This window comes from Haliotis rufescens, unplaced genomic scaffold, assembly GCF_023055435.1.
Source record: "Haliotis rufescens isolate VD_foot unplaced genomic scaffold, xgHalRufe1.0.p SCAF_1, whole genome shotgun sequence".
Classification (NCBI taxonomy): domain Eukaryota; kingdom Metazoa; phylum Mollusca; class Gastropoda; order Lepetellida; family Haliotidae; genus Haliotis; species Haliotis rufescens.
In genome coordinates this window covers 85063017-85082362 of record NW_025963779.1, presented here as the reverse complement: position 1 = coordinate 85082362, position 19346 = coordinate 85063017, and the positions used below count along the sequence as shown (strand labels likewise).

At 37.5% G+C, this 19346-nt stretch overlaps 2 protein-coding genes across 3 annotated transcripts in view; one reads left to right on the top strand and one right to left on the bottom strand.

The window, feature by feature from the left end:
• Positions 1 to 2692: 2692 nt before the first annotated feature.
• LOC124128863 (phosphopantothenoylcysteine decarboxylase-like) lies at positions 2693 to 9968 on the bottom strand. The gene is made up of 6 exons (XM_046492367.2): positions 9835 to 9968; positions 8778 to 9005; positions 8266 to 8361; positions 7411 to 7539; positions 4846 to 5014; positions 2693 to 3213 (listed from the first exon to the last, which is right to left on the bottom strand). Exons 2-6 carry the CDS (start codon positions 8871 to 8873, stop codon positions 3119 to 3121), a joined length of 585 nt encoding a protein of 194 aa, XP_046348323.2. The 5' UTR covers positions 8874 to 9005; positions 9835 to 9968; the 3' UTR covers positions 2693 to 3118.
• Positions 9321 to 19346, top strand: part of LOC124122058 (NBAS subunit of NRZ tethering complex-like) — a 65433-nt gene continuing 55407 nt past the window's right edge. The window contains exons 1-7 of one of the 2 annotated variants that reach the window (XM_048402601.1): positions 9321 to 9445; positions 11638 to 11701; positions 14408 to 14450; positions 15834 to 15914; positions 16533 to 16580; positions 17938 to 18115; positions 18773 to 18858. In XM_048402601.1, coding sequence (XP_048258558.1) covers positions 9350 to 9445; positions 11638 to 11701; positions 14408 to 14450; positions 15834 to 15914; positions 16533 to 16580; positions 17938 to 18115; positions 18773 to 18858 — 596 coding nt within the window. In that variant the 5' untranslated portion in view covers positions 9321 to 9349. Of the gene's footprint in view, positions 9446 to 10050; positions 10248 to 11637; positions 11702 to 14407; positions 14451 to 15833; positions 15915 to 16532; positions 16581 to 17937; positions 18116 to 18772; positions 18859 to 19346 lie in introns of those variants that run through there. The other variant, XM_048402605.1, reaches the window with a different exon arrangement.

The window sequence follows — 19346 nt, the reverse complement described above, 5'->3', positions numbered from 1 at the left end:
CTTTTTTGACCTGTACCATATGTTCCTGTTGTTTTCTATTCTGGTGACAGTTGATATTTGCATGTGTGACGGATGCCACCTGTGGGTCAGGATACGATCACCTTTTCGCATCAAACACCTGGCATCATTACTATGTGATAATATAAGGGTAACGCTCTTTTTCAGGGCATTATCATTTGCAGAAGCCCGAGGTTTTTCATTAACTGCCCGACGAAGGAGGGCAGTTGAAAAGACCGAGGGCTTCTGCAAATGATAATGCCCTGAAAAAGAGCGTTACCGTTATTATAGCTAAAATGGATGGAATTTGTTATCAAATAAAAAGAAACAACAATATCGGTTTTGAAACATTTACTGCAATCAACACGAATGTCACTGACCACATTTTACAAATATGGAAACGTCATAAAACAAACCAGATGACGTCACTATAATGCGTGACGTCATTTTCTCAACCCTATGACGTCACCTAACAACGGGCGTGATAATGGCCCGTCGTCAAGTAATATGAGGGCATTATCAAGTTACAGTGGCCCGCTCATTTCTGATAACGTGCGGGCGGTTTAATGATAATTCTATCCATTTTAGCTATAATGATTGATAAACACATACTCATGACATAGTCGGAGTCGTACAATCAACTCTGCTTTCGGAAGGTAGTTCTTAATGGATATTGAAAGGGTTTTGTCGCCTTTATTTCCAACTTGAGCTTTCGCCTGCTGGTAATTATTCCCTCATGGTACCATGCCACCGAGTCTACTTAACCCCACAACGTAATATCAACATTTGTTCTGAACAGAAATCTATCAAATCGGGTACAACAGAGCAAAAGATTTCACACAGATTTAATATAAAATAATATCAACAACATATGGACTGAACTATGTGAAAACCTGATATTGTCCTCACTGAAATTTTTATTTGAATTTTGAAGACTGAACTCTCTGAATGGATTTGTTTGATGTTGTAGACAAGTCACGAGTGTGGAGTTAATTAACTTGGTCCAGGATTTCTGAATGTGGTGACCCTAAGATTGACCTATATATTATTCTACTTATGTAAAGGATCAGTTATTGATAACTTAATTGACCCTGGATGAAAGCGAATTCTTCTCTGCTTACATCTTGCACTGAAGTTGTTCTGACTGAATGGTGATTGTGGGCCTTTTTCCAGAGAGAAAGAGAGACGTTTGTGGTAAAAAGGCAGACAATTTCTGAATTTTCATCAGATCATCGGATTCGTGTAATAGAGTGGTATGTTCAAATAACTCTTGCACACTTTAATGGCACTTTGTCATGTGATTATCAAATTATAAATCAAATTATAAATCAAATTTCTAAAACAGTGTAATAAACAGACCATAATGCAAAAACTATTCCCCTCACCACTGGTCTATTAAATATTCGGGCAGATATTTATCAAAAATTAAAACGTCCAAACAGGTCATGATCATCAACACATAAATTTACATTTATATTCGAAAATGAATTTTTTTTTTCAACAAGTAATTGCATTATCACGCTTGTGAGTGTAGTTATTCCATATGACTGTCCTCGGGTCTAATTAATTTCGCCAGCTCGGCCCCCAATTTCTGCAAGACTGCTGATGTGTTGAGCAATATTCACTCACTCACTCTGAACCTGATCAATACCTGTATTACTCAGTTCTGTTTTTCATTTCCTGTGAACATCTGCTACAGGGTAGCTGCCTGCTTCATTTACACATGAGAGAACTTCATGCTCCAGGAATCTTTCATAAAACCCACAAACATACAGTTATTTCAGCAAATTAAAGTAATATATATGTAAATTTGCATGGGAAACTGAAATAAAATGTAATATAAACAATATTAGATCTGTTTATTTGAAAGGGGACAACATGGAGGCTGACATGTTTGATCCTCCTAAAGGAATGTATTGCCTGTGTCTAGCAAGCCTTGCATTTTGCCATTGTTGTTTATGATATACAGATGTATAAAACTGTTCAATCCTTTTCTAGTGCTCTATGCCCTTTATTTAGTAAACGGAAACCATTGTTAATCGGGAGATGTCATAGCCCTGATTAATAGGTCAATGTATACCAGGTATATGTATCTCATCACTATGCTTGTCGTAAGAGGCAACAAACGGGATTGGGTGGTCAGGCTCGCTGACTTGGTTGATGCATATTATCGTATCCCAATTGCTTGGATGGATGCTCATGATGTCAATCACTGGACTATGTGGGCTAGACTTGTTTACTTACAGACCGCCATCATATAGCTGGAATATTGCTGAGTGCGGCGTTAAACAACAACAACAACAACAACAACAAACAAACAAACAACATACATAATGCCACTCAAATATGAAACATACATATTATTTTTGTACAGTGAAACCCTTTAATCCGGGCTATGGAATTTTCCAGATTAACATTTTTTTTCATATTAGTGAATCATGGAAGAGCAATGTCACTTTGTACGAGTGTAAGCCTTCCTAATAGTAATCATCTGGTTGGTGCAGTGTCCAGATTAATGACTTTCACTGTACAAGGGGCACATTGAATACGGCTTATACTTCTGCAGTAGAATATCAGCATTTTTCAGGGTTGGTCCTCTCAAAGCAGGTGGCTAAGGGTCCATGGCTGCTTTCAACAACCACCCTTCCAGTGAACTGACTTATACGTAATATCTACTCATACTCAAAACTCACAATTAAACAAAAAGAAACATAATTTATTTCAAAAGTAACAAAATGTAAAACTCAAAAACTTTAACTTTCACCACAGATGCACATCTACGAGATCCTCCTTGACCCTTATACACAGGTTGTGTAAAATAAACACTGATTACATGCCTCATAGTGCAAAACCAATATACATTCACCCAGGATATGAGATGAACTAGCATAGTGTACCACATGCGTACAATGTCGAGTCCTGATATTTCTGGAATATAGTCAAAAGTGGTGAAAAAAACCAAATAACTCAGTATAGAGGGCACACCCTGTTATAGTCCACACCATAGTGTTAGACAACTGTATTCTTAATTTTGATAGCACTGCTACCAGGAACTGATTTAAAAGGTGGTGTTAGTTATATCCAAGTCATCTGTATTTGGGTAAATCTTCATCTTGATATATTACGATTGTTGACTTGATGTGGGATGCTGCTGAGAGGGTAGAGCAGCCATCACCTGGGCTGCAATCGTTTCCACCTCGGCCATTGCCCCATACCCTGAAACACACGCGTACTGTACACCAGCTTAAATCCAGTCTGAAGACTACCTTACATTTTCACTAAGGAGTGTGCTGCACACATTTTGGTTGACACTTTCCACTTATTGGCCAGTATTTACCTACTTTACAGCTAATCTATCCACATGGTATACTAATCTGGATTAGACCCGTGAAGATCCAGGGTAGAATAGGTCTTCATCAACCCATGCTTGTCGTAAAAGGGGACTAACGGGATCGGGTGGTCAGGCTCGCTGACTTGGTTGATGCATGTCATCGATCCCAATTGCGCGGATCGATGCTCATGATGTCAATCACTGGATTGCCTGGTCCAGACTTGATTATTTACAGACGGATGTCATATAGCAAGAATATCCCTGAGTGTGACGTTATACAACAAACCAACCAACTGATCTGGATTAAAAGTGCTTTACAACCACCTGTCCATGTTAACACTCTATCTCATGTTGTAAATGAGTGATCAACTTCAGAGGGCAAGTAAAGTCAGCACAGCAACTTTGCAGATCTAAATACATTGCGGCATACCTAATCACAAATGCTTCATCAAAATAATATATGAAAAAGGGAAATAGCGTAAAACAGATGATAAAACACGACAGGTGAAATTGTTACCCAAACAAACAATTCTGCCACTGAGGGGATTCCCCTTACTGGGGTTAAAACGGGTTCCAACTGTTAGACACTTCCCAATTTCAACAATCATGACGATTGGGCCCACCCCAAGTCTGCCTGCTTCTGCCTCAGATTTTATGAATACATAATGTCATTTTTCTGTTTGCTCATACATTTGATTACTGTTGACAACTTAATTCACCTTAGTAACAAGACTGACTATGCCTTCAGTTGTTTACTCAGGGGATTCATGCCTGACATGCATTGATTGTGTGGAATAGGGCCAAGGGCAGATAGTGTTTTCTTACCAAAACAGAATGTTTGTAATAAAACGTTAGTTACTGATTGTTAACTGTTAGTTAATTATTTACAATGTGAAGATCAAAGGTCATGTCACACATTCAACAATGTATGCAATGTTGTTATTATGTTAGATTAACAGAAATAGTGGAAACAGTATATGTATCACGGCTAGGAATCACAAGATAGATAAACGTGAAAACCATTGCCAATGAAAAAAGTTGTCACTATTGCGCTGGTATCTTGAGGCCATGGCCTCAGATGGGTTTGTTTGGAAGTTGATTACAGAGCATGAGATTTCAGCACTTTCACACAGGCATTTAAATACTTAATAGAAATATTACAAATTATTCTCTCTAGGAAATTGACTTAATGAATGTAGGAAAATTGATATAAGCAAAATTGCAATAATTCTTTTCACTCTTCCTGCCCTTTAAATACTAATTATCATGGTTTGGGACCAAATACATATACTTGTTCCAGAAAATATTGGATTGGTTAATTTTTTTAATTTTTTTTATTGGATGACCTGAAAAAGCATTTGTTGTGGTCCAATGGTGTGGCTGCTTTTTTTCTGAGAAAATAAATAATGTCTTGAACATTCGTCCAAGCAGTAACCGAGCATATATTGTGTCCCGCATTCCACCTCCCCAAAAATTTAATTGTTTGGTTTCAAAGCATATAATAAACTGAAGAGAACCTGTGTCTCCACATGCCAGTGTCTTCCTGATGCAGGGGATCTCCTGGTAGCCCAGGCCCTTCAGTGTCGTCAGGTGTTGAGCCGTGAGCGGGTGCTCCCACATGTGTGTATTCATTGCAGGAGCAAACAGCAGAGGGCGCTTCATGTCCCACGCTCGGACAATGCATGTCTAAACATAGAAATACCACCATCATTATAATACAAGTGTTTATTTTTGTGTGACTCAAAGTGTAAATAGTGTGGTTTAGCTAAACCCTAAATGGGCCCCATCCTTAATTTGGGTCAGCCAAAGATAATATAGGGGAGATAACTCTCACTAGCATGCAGCTGAGAACAAGCACAAGGTACCAGCCCAGCTCTTGTGTCCAGCAACAATTACAGTGATTAAACATAGTTATTAAACAAAGACATCTTTGTCATGTCACCACAAATAGAAACAACACTGATCTTGAATCCACCAATACTACAAATGTAGCAGATACTATAATAATGTGTTTTATCGGCAGGATAAAGCCAACGGATAAAAACGATATCTGTTGGGGTCATATGCGGATAGAGATGCAAATATCAAAGGTCAAGTAGGACTACTTTCACTGTTTATAAACAAACATGGCGCCGTCCTCGTCATTCGGCGATCGAGTTAAAATTAACCATCGGGAATCTGGATCAACAACAGGGATAATTGCTATCATTATCAAAAGAACAGTCTAATATACTGAAAATCAGTGTCTAACTGTGACGTAGCTAAGGCATTTTATAAGTTTTGGCTACTTTGGAGGTATAAATTTCGAAACAATTTTGCGAGGGCGCGAGGCCTAGCCAAGCGGGATCAGTAGCAATATCTGTGCTTGTTGACCTCTGCAACTTGAAACCTTCTCCACAAATTAAAATAGTTGGATTTGGCCGAAATATGTTTGAATTGTTACCTTGTTTGGTTTTGTCGCTGTGTGTACATCTGACTACACTTCTTAACATTATGTCAGGACAGACCGACTGTCAACGTCTGACCGTGCCCGTGACGTTGCATAGACTAGGGTTAGAGTAGCTTCCCTTTGACAAAGGGCAGTTACTCTAGCGGACAGACTGATGGATTGCCGCGAAAGGCAATTAAAAACAACTGTTGTTTTGCGTATATGTTGCTTCGCCACTGTATAAGAAACAGATTTCAGTTGGAACTATATTGGCTACTGTCACTGTCCGACTGACACATCACTTACCCTGTGACGTAATAAATATTAATGCGCGCATTCCAGGAAAACTCGCAATGTTTCGGTAATGTTTGTGAGAGAGGGATAGGGATTTTAAAGCACAGAATTAAAGCATGACATTATAGGATAAAGAGGTTATCACGCTTGTGTGTTTGGGGATGGTAAATATCCTGTATTAGGAATAAACACTATGTATTTAGCTCGCCAAGGCTCGCTAAATACAATGTTTATTCCTAATGCAGGATATTTACCATCCCCAAACACACTCGCGTGATAACCTCTATATATTTGTTAACAATTTAATCATGAACATATATAACCTGACCTTGTTTGTTACACACACATTCATTCATTACCAACATCATACCACATGAGAAAGGTTAATTAAACACTATATATAATACTGATGTGTTTTCATCATTTTTTAATTATTTTTTTTATATTGTTTGCTTGTATATTAATGGACTCAGCAGTATACCAGATACAATACGGTGGCTTGTGGATAACTGAGTCTGGACCAGACAAACCAGTGACTGGTATTATAAGCAATGTATTTGTCTTTAAGTCCGATGACTTGCAATCAACCAAGTCTGAGAATCCGACCTCCAGATCCATTAAGTCGCTTCTCAAGACAAGGATAAAGGTTTCTGTGGCCCTACTCTAACCCGAAGTCCCTACATTATTATTTCCTCAGTGATTAATTGTACATATAAGAAATCTTTACTTTGCTACCTACTGACTGTAACAGATGACATTATTCTGAAATGCAAGACAACTCTTATTGAGTGAGTACCGGTATGTGACATAGGGCGTTAAAATTTTTGTAAAGTTTGAACTATGTCATTATATTCCTGGGGGTTAACATTTGGGAATGGTACACTTTCATGGAGTACATTTTCTATTTCTTTGTATTGCAATTGTTCTTATATAATAAGTGTTCAAAATACCCTAAAATTTCAGTCAGACAACTGGGCTGGCAACTTTGCAAAGTCACCAGACCAGATAAAATGTTGCCAGCCCAGAATTTTCAAGACAAGTGTAAAAGGAAAGAATAGGGTACACATAAGAATAGTACTGTTTAATGTTAGTCTTTAGAAAAACAACAACAACCTGGTGGATTATCAACTTAGTAAATTTAACTTTTTGAAATTTTATTCATAAATAATATGTTTAACATTTACAGTTAATTTACCTCTTCCATTAAATTATAATTTAGGTAATTTACGAAATACAATAATAACCTGACAATCAAGTGTGCAACTTTTCAAAACTGACCGTCCATCAGCAAAACAGACCGTCTCGAACTGTCTGGCAGGCACTACTTTAATCACTGATAATAAGCAAAAAATCAACTTACCAACAAGTTGTCACAGATGCCATTTGTAATCTTCGCCATGGTGTTGGCATCCAGAGGTGCTATGACCATTAAATCTGCCCATCTCCTCAGCTCAATGTGAAGCACTGGGTCCCCTATTTTTTTCCAACTCTGGAACATGAAACAATAGAAGACAGTTGATATAGTAAAAGAAATTTGAAACTCTGCTAATATCAAACCGAGTATTATTATTAGATACTTGTTTTAAGAATAGTTATGTAAGAAACAGTCAATCTTATTTGGATTTGAATCATATATGTATGTCCTCATGATTCGAGAAATTTCTTATTTAGTTCTTGTTACCGCTAAACAAAAATCTGAGGACATTCTGTTACAGGTCATGACATAACGACCTTTTGAGAACTTTGACCTACCAATGAAATGACTAACAAGAAGTCGGGAGCCAATCAGACACCAGCTTTCTCAAGCTATACTGCATGAGTTTGTTTGGTGGTAGTGAGAACAAAGATCTGATTACAATGAGATTGTACTTTGACCAAAATAAAGTCGACCATTTGAATTGTTTTACTTTCAAAGAGAATATTTTCTATTTTCTCGTTGCAGATGTTAATATTTCGTCAACTTTTGAATATCATTTACTAGTTATGATTGAGAGAAGAGAGTTATTTTTAGGTAATTAATCCCTTATATATGGTACACAGTTCCTTATAAAGAAATGGGAGCATAAGATTCTGAAGAAAGAATAATATAATTTAAAAATGGCTCATGACCCTGGTGACAAATATAACATGATATACACCTATGCAAAAAAATAACAAACAGTCTTGCAAACACCATTCAGCTACAAAATGTTATGTAATTTTTAGGTTTGTATACCTCCCATTCCTCAGCATCTTTGTGAACTTTAACTGGCAACTCCTCTGGGTTGAAGAAATGTGTGGCATTCTGTGTCGTCACTAACTTGACTTCTATCTAGGGTAGAACAAAACATTAGTAGGCTTATTTAGTTCCAAAAAGTGGATCTATTACCACAAAGTTTGCAAAATATGATGTATTAAAAAAAAGAATACAATTATTATCTGAATTTGCTCATATTAAAAAAATAATAATATCCATATATAACCAGATCAAAAAGACCAAAATCCAATAGCTTTGCAGAAAAAAAATAGCTATCAAAATGGATTCATACACATAATCATGCACATAATCTAGTAAGGATACAAGTATATTTTTTTATATTATTAATAAAACCTTAGAGTATGATTTGATTTACATTCATGAAATATATTTAATGATAATATCAATAAAATAGCAAATAGTCCACATTGTAAAAGTTGCAGGTTATGAATAGATGTGACCTTAAATGATTAAAAAAAGAAAACACGTACCTTCGTATGTGAATTTGTTAAGTGTTCTATCAGTTTTGGTATCTTGATAGATGCTACGCTACCTGTACAGGCAACCAGTACGTTGCTTTCACCCATCTAGATTAACCCACAATGACAAGGAAATCCCGCTACAGATTGATTGAAATGTGCACCTTGTTTGGGATTTCCCCGGATTGGTTCATTTGTTGAAAGGGGGATTTGGTTTGAGATATCGACACGATATATGTACTATAAATAAAAAATAAATAAAAAAGTTATAATTTATATTTATATCACAGTGTTTGTATATTTTATCTCTTATTTGGAGTTTCAACTAATCAAACATGTATATATCTCTCGTAACTTACAGCCTGTTTCCTCCACATATATAATAGCAGACGCCATAGCTTTAGCCTCTAACAGATATCACTTTTACTGTATGTCATGATCAGGACTCTATCTAATGCTGTAATGCTCAAAATTAATTTCGTTAAGATTAAAAAAATATATTTCATATATAAGTTTGGATTAGGGATGGTATTAACGATGTATTGTGTAATTTATACAGTAAACACTTTGTGAGGATTTTAAACATGGCGGCAGAATTAGACGACGTGGATGCAGCAGAAGAGAATATTTTATATGATTTGTCTGTTCAGACTGAATGGCGCCTTGACAACGAACTATTTGTACGTTCAACATTCCATTACATTCATGCAATATGATTTTAAATCCAACGAAACCGCTCTTCGCAATAATATCATCACAAAGTGTCGGACCATCATCTCGTGTTCTCAAAAAACACAGTTCACCTCTCCCGAACACATCTTCTTGCATTTTGCATCTTCTATCTACTCATGTCTCATGTCTAACATAATTTGGCAAGTTTAAATTTCATATTACAGGAAAAGAATGTCTTATGACACCAAATTATTATTGATTGCACTTTATTGCTTCGTCATTGACACCTGTTAACGGGTCACAGAAGTTTTTTACGTTTGTTAAGCTTCACACTACTTCACGGATTACAATTTGCGAACTGATAACAGGTGTTATGATTATGCGAGAGTGTACTAACCTGCAGTGATAATGTTCACATAGTTTATCTTGAGTCGAGTTGATATCAGTACATGTCACATTGTTGGCATTTTGCCTATCAGTATAATTGTATCAAGTGCCCCGCTTCAGCAGTCACATGTATCAACCTTCCTTCCTTCCTCATCCAAGCCAAAGGTCAATAATTACATATTGTAAGAGCTTGAACCGACCTCTTAACAGTGATAATAGCTTACTACGACTCTGGCATACAGCCACACGTGTTGCCATTACCAAGCATGGGCGTACTGTGGAATTTTAAAATGAGCTATTATGAGAGTGATTTTTTCATGTCTAGTATAGATTTTAGTGAAAACAATGAGCTCAAAGTATGTGAAATCAATTCATTCACTGTCATCTGTTATAACTGGATTGCCAGGAATTCGATTTTCTAAGGTAAAACACAAGATTTCAATTTTCATTTTATTGTTGATCTATCTTATTTATGCTTATCATATGTATGTTTACATCTCACGTAATTCAAATCAATTCAATACAGATTGTTATTGCTGTTGATTCAATTTTTCATTCCCCAAAGGTGTGGAATGTTGTGCAAAATTTCAGTTATGGCATGGTTTGTCTGGTCCAGACTTGTGCAGCGGAAATAGCTGTAATATTGCTGACTGCAGTGTTAACAACAAGCAAATAGACACAGGCTTGAAGTAAACATTATTCCACAATATTTTACCATGTTTACAGTTACAGAGTATTGCTAGGTCAGGAAGTATTGCTCTCTCTCTTTCATATTCATCATATCAGAGAGAGAGAGAGGAATTCATCTTTAAGTTTAAATGGATATTTTCAGAATCCCCCAAATGTGTCCTTTAAGAAATGGCACATACTTTTTCAATTTCATATTTTCTTGCTAGAATATCTGTTTAGATGAGTTTCTGAATGTATATTCATTTCATCAACAAGCAGAAGAAGTAAAATGATCAGTATCTAATATTGGTATGTTTTATCATGTTAATGTTAACAATAGTTATGATGTACAAATCTAAATACTCTGGATGTTAGGTCTGCATGTAACTTGACTTGTGAACAATGGTAAATATTTCTAATTAAGTATATAGGCATGATTATGCACCACTGATGCTTATCATTAACTTTTCAACTGTCAGGCTCTCAAATATATTGTTTGATTTCAGCATGTTCAGTGGTGGTTTTTTTTTTCTTATCTCAGGTTTGTGTTATCACACATGAAACATACATACCGTATTCGACGTAATAAGCGCCCCGCTCTAATAAGCGCCCACGGCGATATTTGTTAATATATTGGCTCATGAACAATCCCAATTAGCACCCCTTCTGATTGATGTACACAAGACTTATTTATTCGTGTATAATACGCACTCGTGTGTTATATGCACCCTTAATTATGGGCAATTAAATTCTGAAAAAATATATCTGTCGTATACAAACATTTTCAGGCTGTAAGCATAAACCACGAAATTTATCTTTCAACTCTGTTTTCTTTTTTTCCACCAAAATACCATTCTAATAAGAGCCCCTTATTTCTAATTTTGAGAGCGCCCTGGGCGCGTATTACGTCGAATACGGTATATAGTTCTATGTGCACAATTGCAATGGTTGTGAACTTTGGATGTGTTGTTTCAACCTGGTTTTTTTTATACCAGGTATTTAGTTGATGCTCTTTTTGAACCATACTACATGTACTAACCATTGCTAACCATTGCTAACCATGCCAATAAGAGTCATCAGCTGATGATGTCAGTGACAGTGTTACTAACCATGCTGACCTATTGTTGCATTGTTACATTTCCAGACCAGAAGTCCAAGGGACAAAGACAAGGTTTCTATTGTTGGACGATTAGCATCAGCCTCTCTAAGTAAGTTGGATTGTTTACAAGCATCAACTTTAATGCATTGAGGAAATTGTCATCAAGAAGCTTTCTCATTTCCCCTTTGTTGTTAGATATGTTGGATGCTCATGGAAAATATCATTAAGTCAACAATGACAACCGAACATGCTGAAAACTGTAAGATTAAGTCCACAGTAAGCATGGTAATAGACTTGGATGCATTATGTTAGCAGTTTGAGGCAGGGGAAGTCTTTTACCAATTGCTTGTTGTCTGGGGTAGCTATGATGGGTCATGTGACCACAGTGTTGCTACGTGTGTGTAATACTTGACCACCAGGCGTAATCACAACTCACAACACTCACAGTACTCTCAACTGTGATCGGGCTGGTCTTAGAGAGGCATGATGCTTCATGGTCTGGTGCCCTTTACAAATCTCGGTCTACACTTTGTATTTAGTACCACATATACAATGTGGACATTAACCTTTGTTATTAGGGTAACCATTATCTGCTTGACTTATCTCCATCATAACATTTGAGTCGGGAGTCAAACAAATTGGTGTTGAAATGACTTGAATAAACATATTACTAGGACTGACAGAGTCCTATGTTAGGGGTACTTGATGGATTGGTCAGATCTGACTGCCACAGACTTCTGGTATGTCTCGTCAGTGAGAATCGTACTGGCATTGTCATATTGGTTGTTGACTCTTAGAGGCTGAATCCACAGATTGAACGTTGCTCATTCCGGACAATGCAGTTCTGTAACATAGGACTCTGTGGAAAAATAGTTTTAAAAGTATTTATGGTATCCCATGACTTGCTAGAACAACCAATTTATTCTGGTCAGACTTAGTTTATGGTACTCAATGGGTTCATTATATTTGACCTTTGAGATCAAGTGTTTGTTTTCGATTATTGGCAAGCAAGTGAATTCACAGATTGACATGTCTTCTTGGTCTTTCTTACAATTTTGTGTCATTGTATTCAGTGTAACAAAAGTTATATTTGGGATAACATTTTCTTTATACTAGTACTGTTTTGGGTTGAGTCCCATCCGGGATTCAAACCCACACTGCCAGAGTGAGGCACCTAATCACCAGCACACAAAGCTAGCGATCTAACTCACTCAGCCGCCAAGGCTTCCCTAAAAATGAAAGTCTGACAACATTCGGACATTTGACCACTTTCTAAATGGTTCCTGCTGGCTTTGGAAATGACCAGTCCCAGTGGACAGGCAGCTCTAAAAACTAAAGTCCTCCCCAGTTTTTGTTTGTTTCAGCTTTGGACAAATAAGAAATCGCTTGAAAAGTACTTGGTTTTGATTCTTTCAACACCATGTTCAATGTAGCCTGCATCCATGGATGACAAATTCAATGACATCATCTCTAAAGTAACTAAGTTAGAGCTACATGTCATTCCCTTAATGTTCAATCACAATTTTCTCTTATTTTTAAAAATTTCACTTTGGTTCAAGACTGAGTTGCTACAAATAGATATTTAACCTCAAAGCAAGGCATAATGTAATTTCCTTGCACTAAAAATTGACAACGGGAAACCCTGATAATTAAAGACAAACTGACTTCTTTAAAAAATTTACTTTATTGATTGTCGCCAATTGTTTGTTTAAGAACAAAGATTTGTAAGGTACTTGATGTGACGGTCCACAGGGTCTGGCAGTCACATGAATTACTGGTCCAAGCCTCATTTTACCAGTAAAAAACTGGTAATTACCGGTAAACAGAAACACTAGTATTCTCTGGAAAAATTCCTTAAAAACATTACCGAGGCTAGGGTATTTTGCATTATTAATCATGTTAGTCAGTCTGTAGTATTGATCTGTAATGTTTTTGTGCAATACAGTAAACCTAAGTACCCACTGAATATACCAAAGTCTGGGCGTAATGTTTCTTCATGCGATAACAACATGGTCTAGACAATGAATAGTGATGCTCTGCTGATAAGTATGGATATAATTTATTTTGATTAATTTCTCTTATTGGTTCGCAGGACTTTGAAGTGTTGAACTGTCAATGTAATTATGGAAGTGCATTCTGTATCACTATCAGGATTATATAATGTACATGCAGGAAGCTACAGACATGACTAGAGAACCATACATGTATCATGTGTACGCTTGTAATGGTTAATACTGTCTATCTATAGTCATGATAGTTGTTGAATGGTTATGTATTGGGTGTTTGTAGTGATGTAATGGTTATGTATTGTGCATTTATAGTTATTTATCATCCAAAACTGGCTCCCACAGGAGATATCGCTTGGATGATATCAAGCGATATCGCTGCAATGAAATTACATCACAATGCTTTGCAGACCATTGTGACGTCACTGGTTACCATGACGTCACAATCAAATGACATCACTAATGGCTCTGCTACTGAAGCTGTTTGCAGTACTTTTTACACTGAAGACACTGCTAATTACTGTCTACAAATTGAAAAAGTTGAAAGAATGATGTTGGGTGATAAATAAAATCTCACCCTCGTGTCTTTTGATATCAAATATATCAACACTCGTTGATAAAAGTGGCAAAAATCCTCGGCAAGCCTTGGAATTTTTCCACTTTTATCAACTCGTGTTGATATATTTGATATCAAAAGACACTCGGGTGAGATTCTCTATTTAATGTTTATGCATTGTGAATTTATAGTTATATAATATTTAAATGTATATTTTAAGTTAGTCAATGGCTATATTTTGTGTGTTTTTTAGGATCTGTGTGGACGTTTCTAAGGACAGTCGGGGTTCCTCTACAGTAAGTTGTGATAATATTGATTATGCTTTCCATATCCTGCGTACTACAAATCTACACTGATCATGCTTATGACACATTTTTACTGTTACCATGGTTATGTCTTTGTCTGATACTGTAACACGTAGAGAAAATCACTGGTAATAGCTATGAAAGTATATCTGAGTATGATTCATGTACATCTCGATAGTTTCATGGTTATTTGTATGTTTAGACATCAACAGGATATAATTAATGACACAATTTATAAACTGAAGGGAAGCTCGTGTATATTATCATGATAATGGAACACTGATTCTGTGAGATATTAATTATCGGGTATATCCTACTCAGCTTTTGATAGGGATTATGAGATATGTCATTCTATTTGAATATACACTTGGCATATTGTGAGAATCTGTTTTGTGTATCAGGGAAAGATAAAATATCTGTATCAAAAGTGGACTAGTATGGATTGGTATTATTTGAATCTACAAATTCAAAAAATCAAATCCTGGTAAATGGCTGATGTGATCCGAATGTTGTGATTCCCTACCACTGTGTACAGGGAGTTACTAGCTCTCTGCATCTACAACAAGTGTAACCATGGTAACCAGATACTGTGTTGCATGCAGCAGGGAGGTGGTTCTATTTTCACATTCCTGGTCTGTTGATGAGGAATGAACAAAAGCCATTTGGCACCGTGCCCAGGTTTATCTGGCAATCTGCAGCTGAAGCTTTTTTCTGTATCATGTCAAACAGTAAACTGTGGATTAAGGACATAGTTAATGTGGCACCTCCATATACTGGGCAGTGGACTTGGACTTATATTGAAACATGATACACATTTGTTTTGGACACTGTGACTGTTGGACCCTTGTGTCAGAACAGTTAAAGCGCCAAGTCGGCAGTTTGATTTTTAATTTTTTTAGATATTTGGGTGGAGGTTATTTAAAGCTGCCTTGATAGATACAAAAATAGTGTATACACATGATAGAGGTCAATGACTATTTTTGTGAATACAACAAGAACAGGTATTGACCTAGAATTGTCATTATTTGTTTACTAACATAGTTAACAAACACCGACGTGTTCAATATTTCCCTTTCATATTACGAATTAACACCCATCATATTTCTGAGTTGCCTGGAATGTTAGTAGGCGTCTCCAAGATCATGATGATACACAGCAATCTGATTGGCTGAGCAGTGGGGAATACCACTGGGGATTCCCATGCTATTTTAAGCAATATAAATTATATATCATAATTTTGTAGGCCCTGGGCTGGAATCAGTATGTGTTTCTGTAGTAATAGTTGCATGTGACTGTGTCCTGACGATCAGAATGGAAAAAAATGTTAAAATTTGATAATAAACATGTTCATCATTTTCTGTCTGCCCCCTCCAGGACAGCGACTCCATGTTTGTTGCCCGAAGCCCTGGTGAAGCTGGTCAACAGTCAGATAAACTGGCACATTGCTGTCGGAGGGTAGGTCGCCATGGAAACATACAGGTCATCGTGACCTTGTTCAAGTTATTTTGGGATCTTTAATATTATATAGAATCAAACTATCATTAACTTTAATTATTTTAATGCATCATAAGGGTAATTTTAAACGATAGGAGTGAGCCCTCAGTGAGGAAGCAGGGGAAATACTGATGTTTTTATCAGCAAACAGTGACATAAACACTGACAAACTGTCTTTAATAATGTATAACTGTTTAGGTGATTGCTTGATATTTCATTAATAGGCTAAAATATCTCATCCTTCTTGAAGTTTGTTGTGGTTTCCATGTCACAGTCACCGTGTCTGTGTTTTATCTGCGGCCATGGGTGGCCCAGTTGTGTAAGGCAACGCAATTCGCTGTGCAGAGTTGTGTCCCTTAGACCTGCCAGAAACCTGTGATCGTGGGTTCAAATCCATGATTCACTCTTATTGTATTTGTCAGCATCACTTCGGGCTTTCCTCCAATATCAGGCTGACACACCGTGTTGTAACTGAAATACTGTTCAAAGCTAATTTAAACCAAACTCACTCACAAACCTTTTTATCTTGTTTCTCAAAGATTGTCCCTTGTTGTTATGTGTGTACCTTATGTGTTCCAGAGAAGGGAAGGTGGTTGCCATCCTCCAGGAGCAGTGTGTAGATATCAGGTGGGTTGGACAGTCGCAACACACATTATGAGCACAGTGACATAGAGGTCCTATTGGTAACTGTGCAGCCTCATTGAAACCAGCTCTTACACTCCAATTGGCAAACTACATAGAAACACGAACATGATATTGTGGTTAACACTGACAAACATTGAAATGACACTCTGGTTGACACTGACAAACATTGACATGACACTGTGGTTAACCCTGACAAACATTGACATGACACTGTGGTTAACACTGACAAACATTGAAATGACACTGTGGTTGACACTGACAAACATTGACATGACACTGTGGTTAACACTGACAAACATTGACATGATATTGTGGTTAACACTGACAAACATTGAAATGACACTCTGGTTGACACTGACAAACATTGACATGACACTGTGGTTAACACTGTCAAACATTGAAATGACACTCTGGTTGACACTGGCAAACATTGACATGACACTGTGGTTAACCCTGACAAACATTGAAATGACACTCTTGTTAACACTGACAAACATTGACATGACACTGAGGTTAACACTGACAAACATTAACATGACACTGTGGTTAACACTGACAAACATTGACATGACACTGTGGTTAACACTGACAAACATTGACATGACACTGTGGTTAACACTGACAAACATTGACGTGACACTGTGGTTAACACTGACAAACATTAACATGACACTGTGGTTAACACTGACAAACATTGACATGACACTGTGGTTAACACTGACAAACATTGACATGACACTGTGGTTAACACTGACAAACATTGACATGACACTGTGGTTAACACTGACAAACATTGACGTGACACTGGTTAACACTGACAAACATTAACATGACACTGTGGTTAACACTGACAAACATTGACATGACACTGTGGTTAACACTGACAAACATTGACATGACACTGTGGTTAACACTGACAAACATTGACGTGACACTGTGGTTAACACTGACAAACATTGACATGACACTGTGATGAACACTGACAAACATTGACAACATGGGATGTTTATTCAATGAATCATTAACGCTGATGATATTAACATTAATCTTGTGTGTGGTTTGTCAAAACTTGCTGGATTTTGGTACTAGTATCTATTTTCAAAATTTGTTCAGAAATTATTTTAATCTAGCTGGTATCTGTACTCCATCAGAAGAGCTTTTTGTCTAAAGATTGTTAGCTGATTTTACTCTATGATATTGTAACATTTGTACTTTGCCTCTACGGTACTGCATAGGAGAACTGTCATCATGGTTATGTTTCTGTTGATTTGACCAAACATGCTTTGGAGGAGGATTTTTTACATGATCGGTCGTCATGACAACCGTCTTCTGTTGTCAGATCGCACCGAGATGGTTATGAGTCCACAGTGGGGCGGGGCTCCTTCCCTCGTGACCCGTGCCCTCAGTGGCGTTGTGTGGTATGGAGCCCGGACAACACCATGCTGGCCTGCTCGCGGAGCTGTGGAGCCGTCGATGTGTTTGATATCATGGGGTCACAGCTCTTCACCATCCCTGGCGTGAGTATCTTCAGCTACAGGCACATTAGATTATTATCATAATCTTGGGTAGAGGAGGAAGTGCTGCCACGTGCCATCCTAATGTCTGAGGTTGTGCAAATTCACTGTGCGGAGTTGTGATTAGGTCAATTCCCGGATTTGTCCTAATTATGTTTCTTGGTTTGTCAGCTCCTTAGTTTCACTAAAACATCTGTGATGATATGAGTGAGTGAGTGAGTGAGTGAGTGAGTGAATTGGGTTTAACGCCACTTTTAACAGTATTCCAGTTATACCACGGCGTGTCAGCTTAATGTGGGAGGAAAGCCCAAAGTGATGCAGGTCTCAGACGTTTACCACTTTGGTGAAACCCATGAGCACAGGTATGGTGCTGACAAACCTAGGAACATAATCGGGGTGAACTGTGATTCGAACCCACAATCATAGGTTTCTGGCATGCTCTGCACAGCGAATTGCGGCGCCTTAGATGAGTGGGCCTACCATGCCCCCTGATGATATGATTTAGTGGAAGGAATCTGTTTGTATCAGGTTCACGCTAAGTATTCCAATTAAGCCTCATGAAGGACATGTTATAGTGAACAACTTATAGGCTTGACAAAGTACCACTGGCTGTGGCTGCCTACAGGATGTAGCATGATGATAAGTGATGTGTACTTCCAGGAGACGATGGAGAACACCCCCCATGACCTGAGCTGTGCTGTGGCTGCCCTCATTTTCACGGATCATCAACCCACAGACAACAAATGGTAACATTCAACTTTAGAGACAAAGTATAAAATATCGTTATCAAACACTCTTGATGGTGTTGAGGTTGTGAGATGGGATAGATGACATGCAGTCAAAGACGTAACAGAGCCTGACTACCTGATCCATTTTGTCGCTTCTTATGACAGGCAGACTATGCTGGAGACCTATGTCCCCAAAGGTATTATGTAAAGTAATCATCAGTAAAGGTTGGAATTACACTGGGAACACGGGATGAAACATTCTGTACATTTATTCGACGTATACATAAGCCTGCGGTGAAATCAACGGACACAACTGACAATAGCACATACAGAGACACAATCGGTTCAGCCCTCCGTAACATGCCACACCTCTCTCAACTGTACCTAAAACTATCCGCTCCCTACATCACACCATCACATCACAATCTCATAGAATGTAACGAATGCAAACCTCGAGCATCAAACGAAACAGGAAGTAATATTGTGTGGAATACGAAGGGAGATAA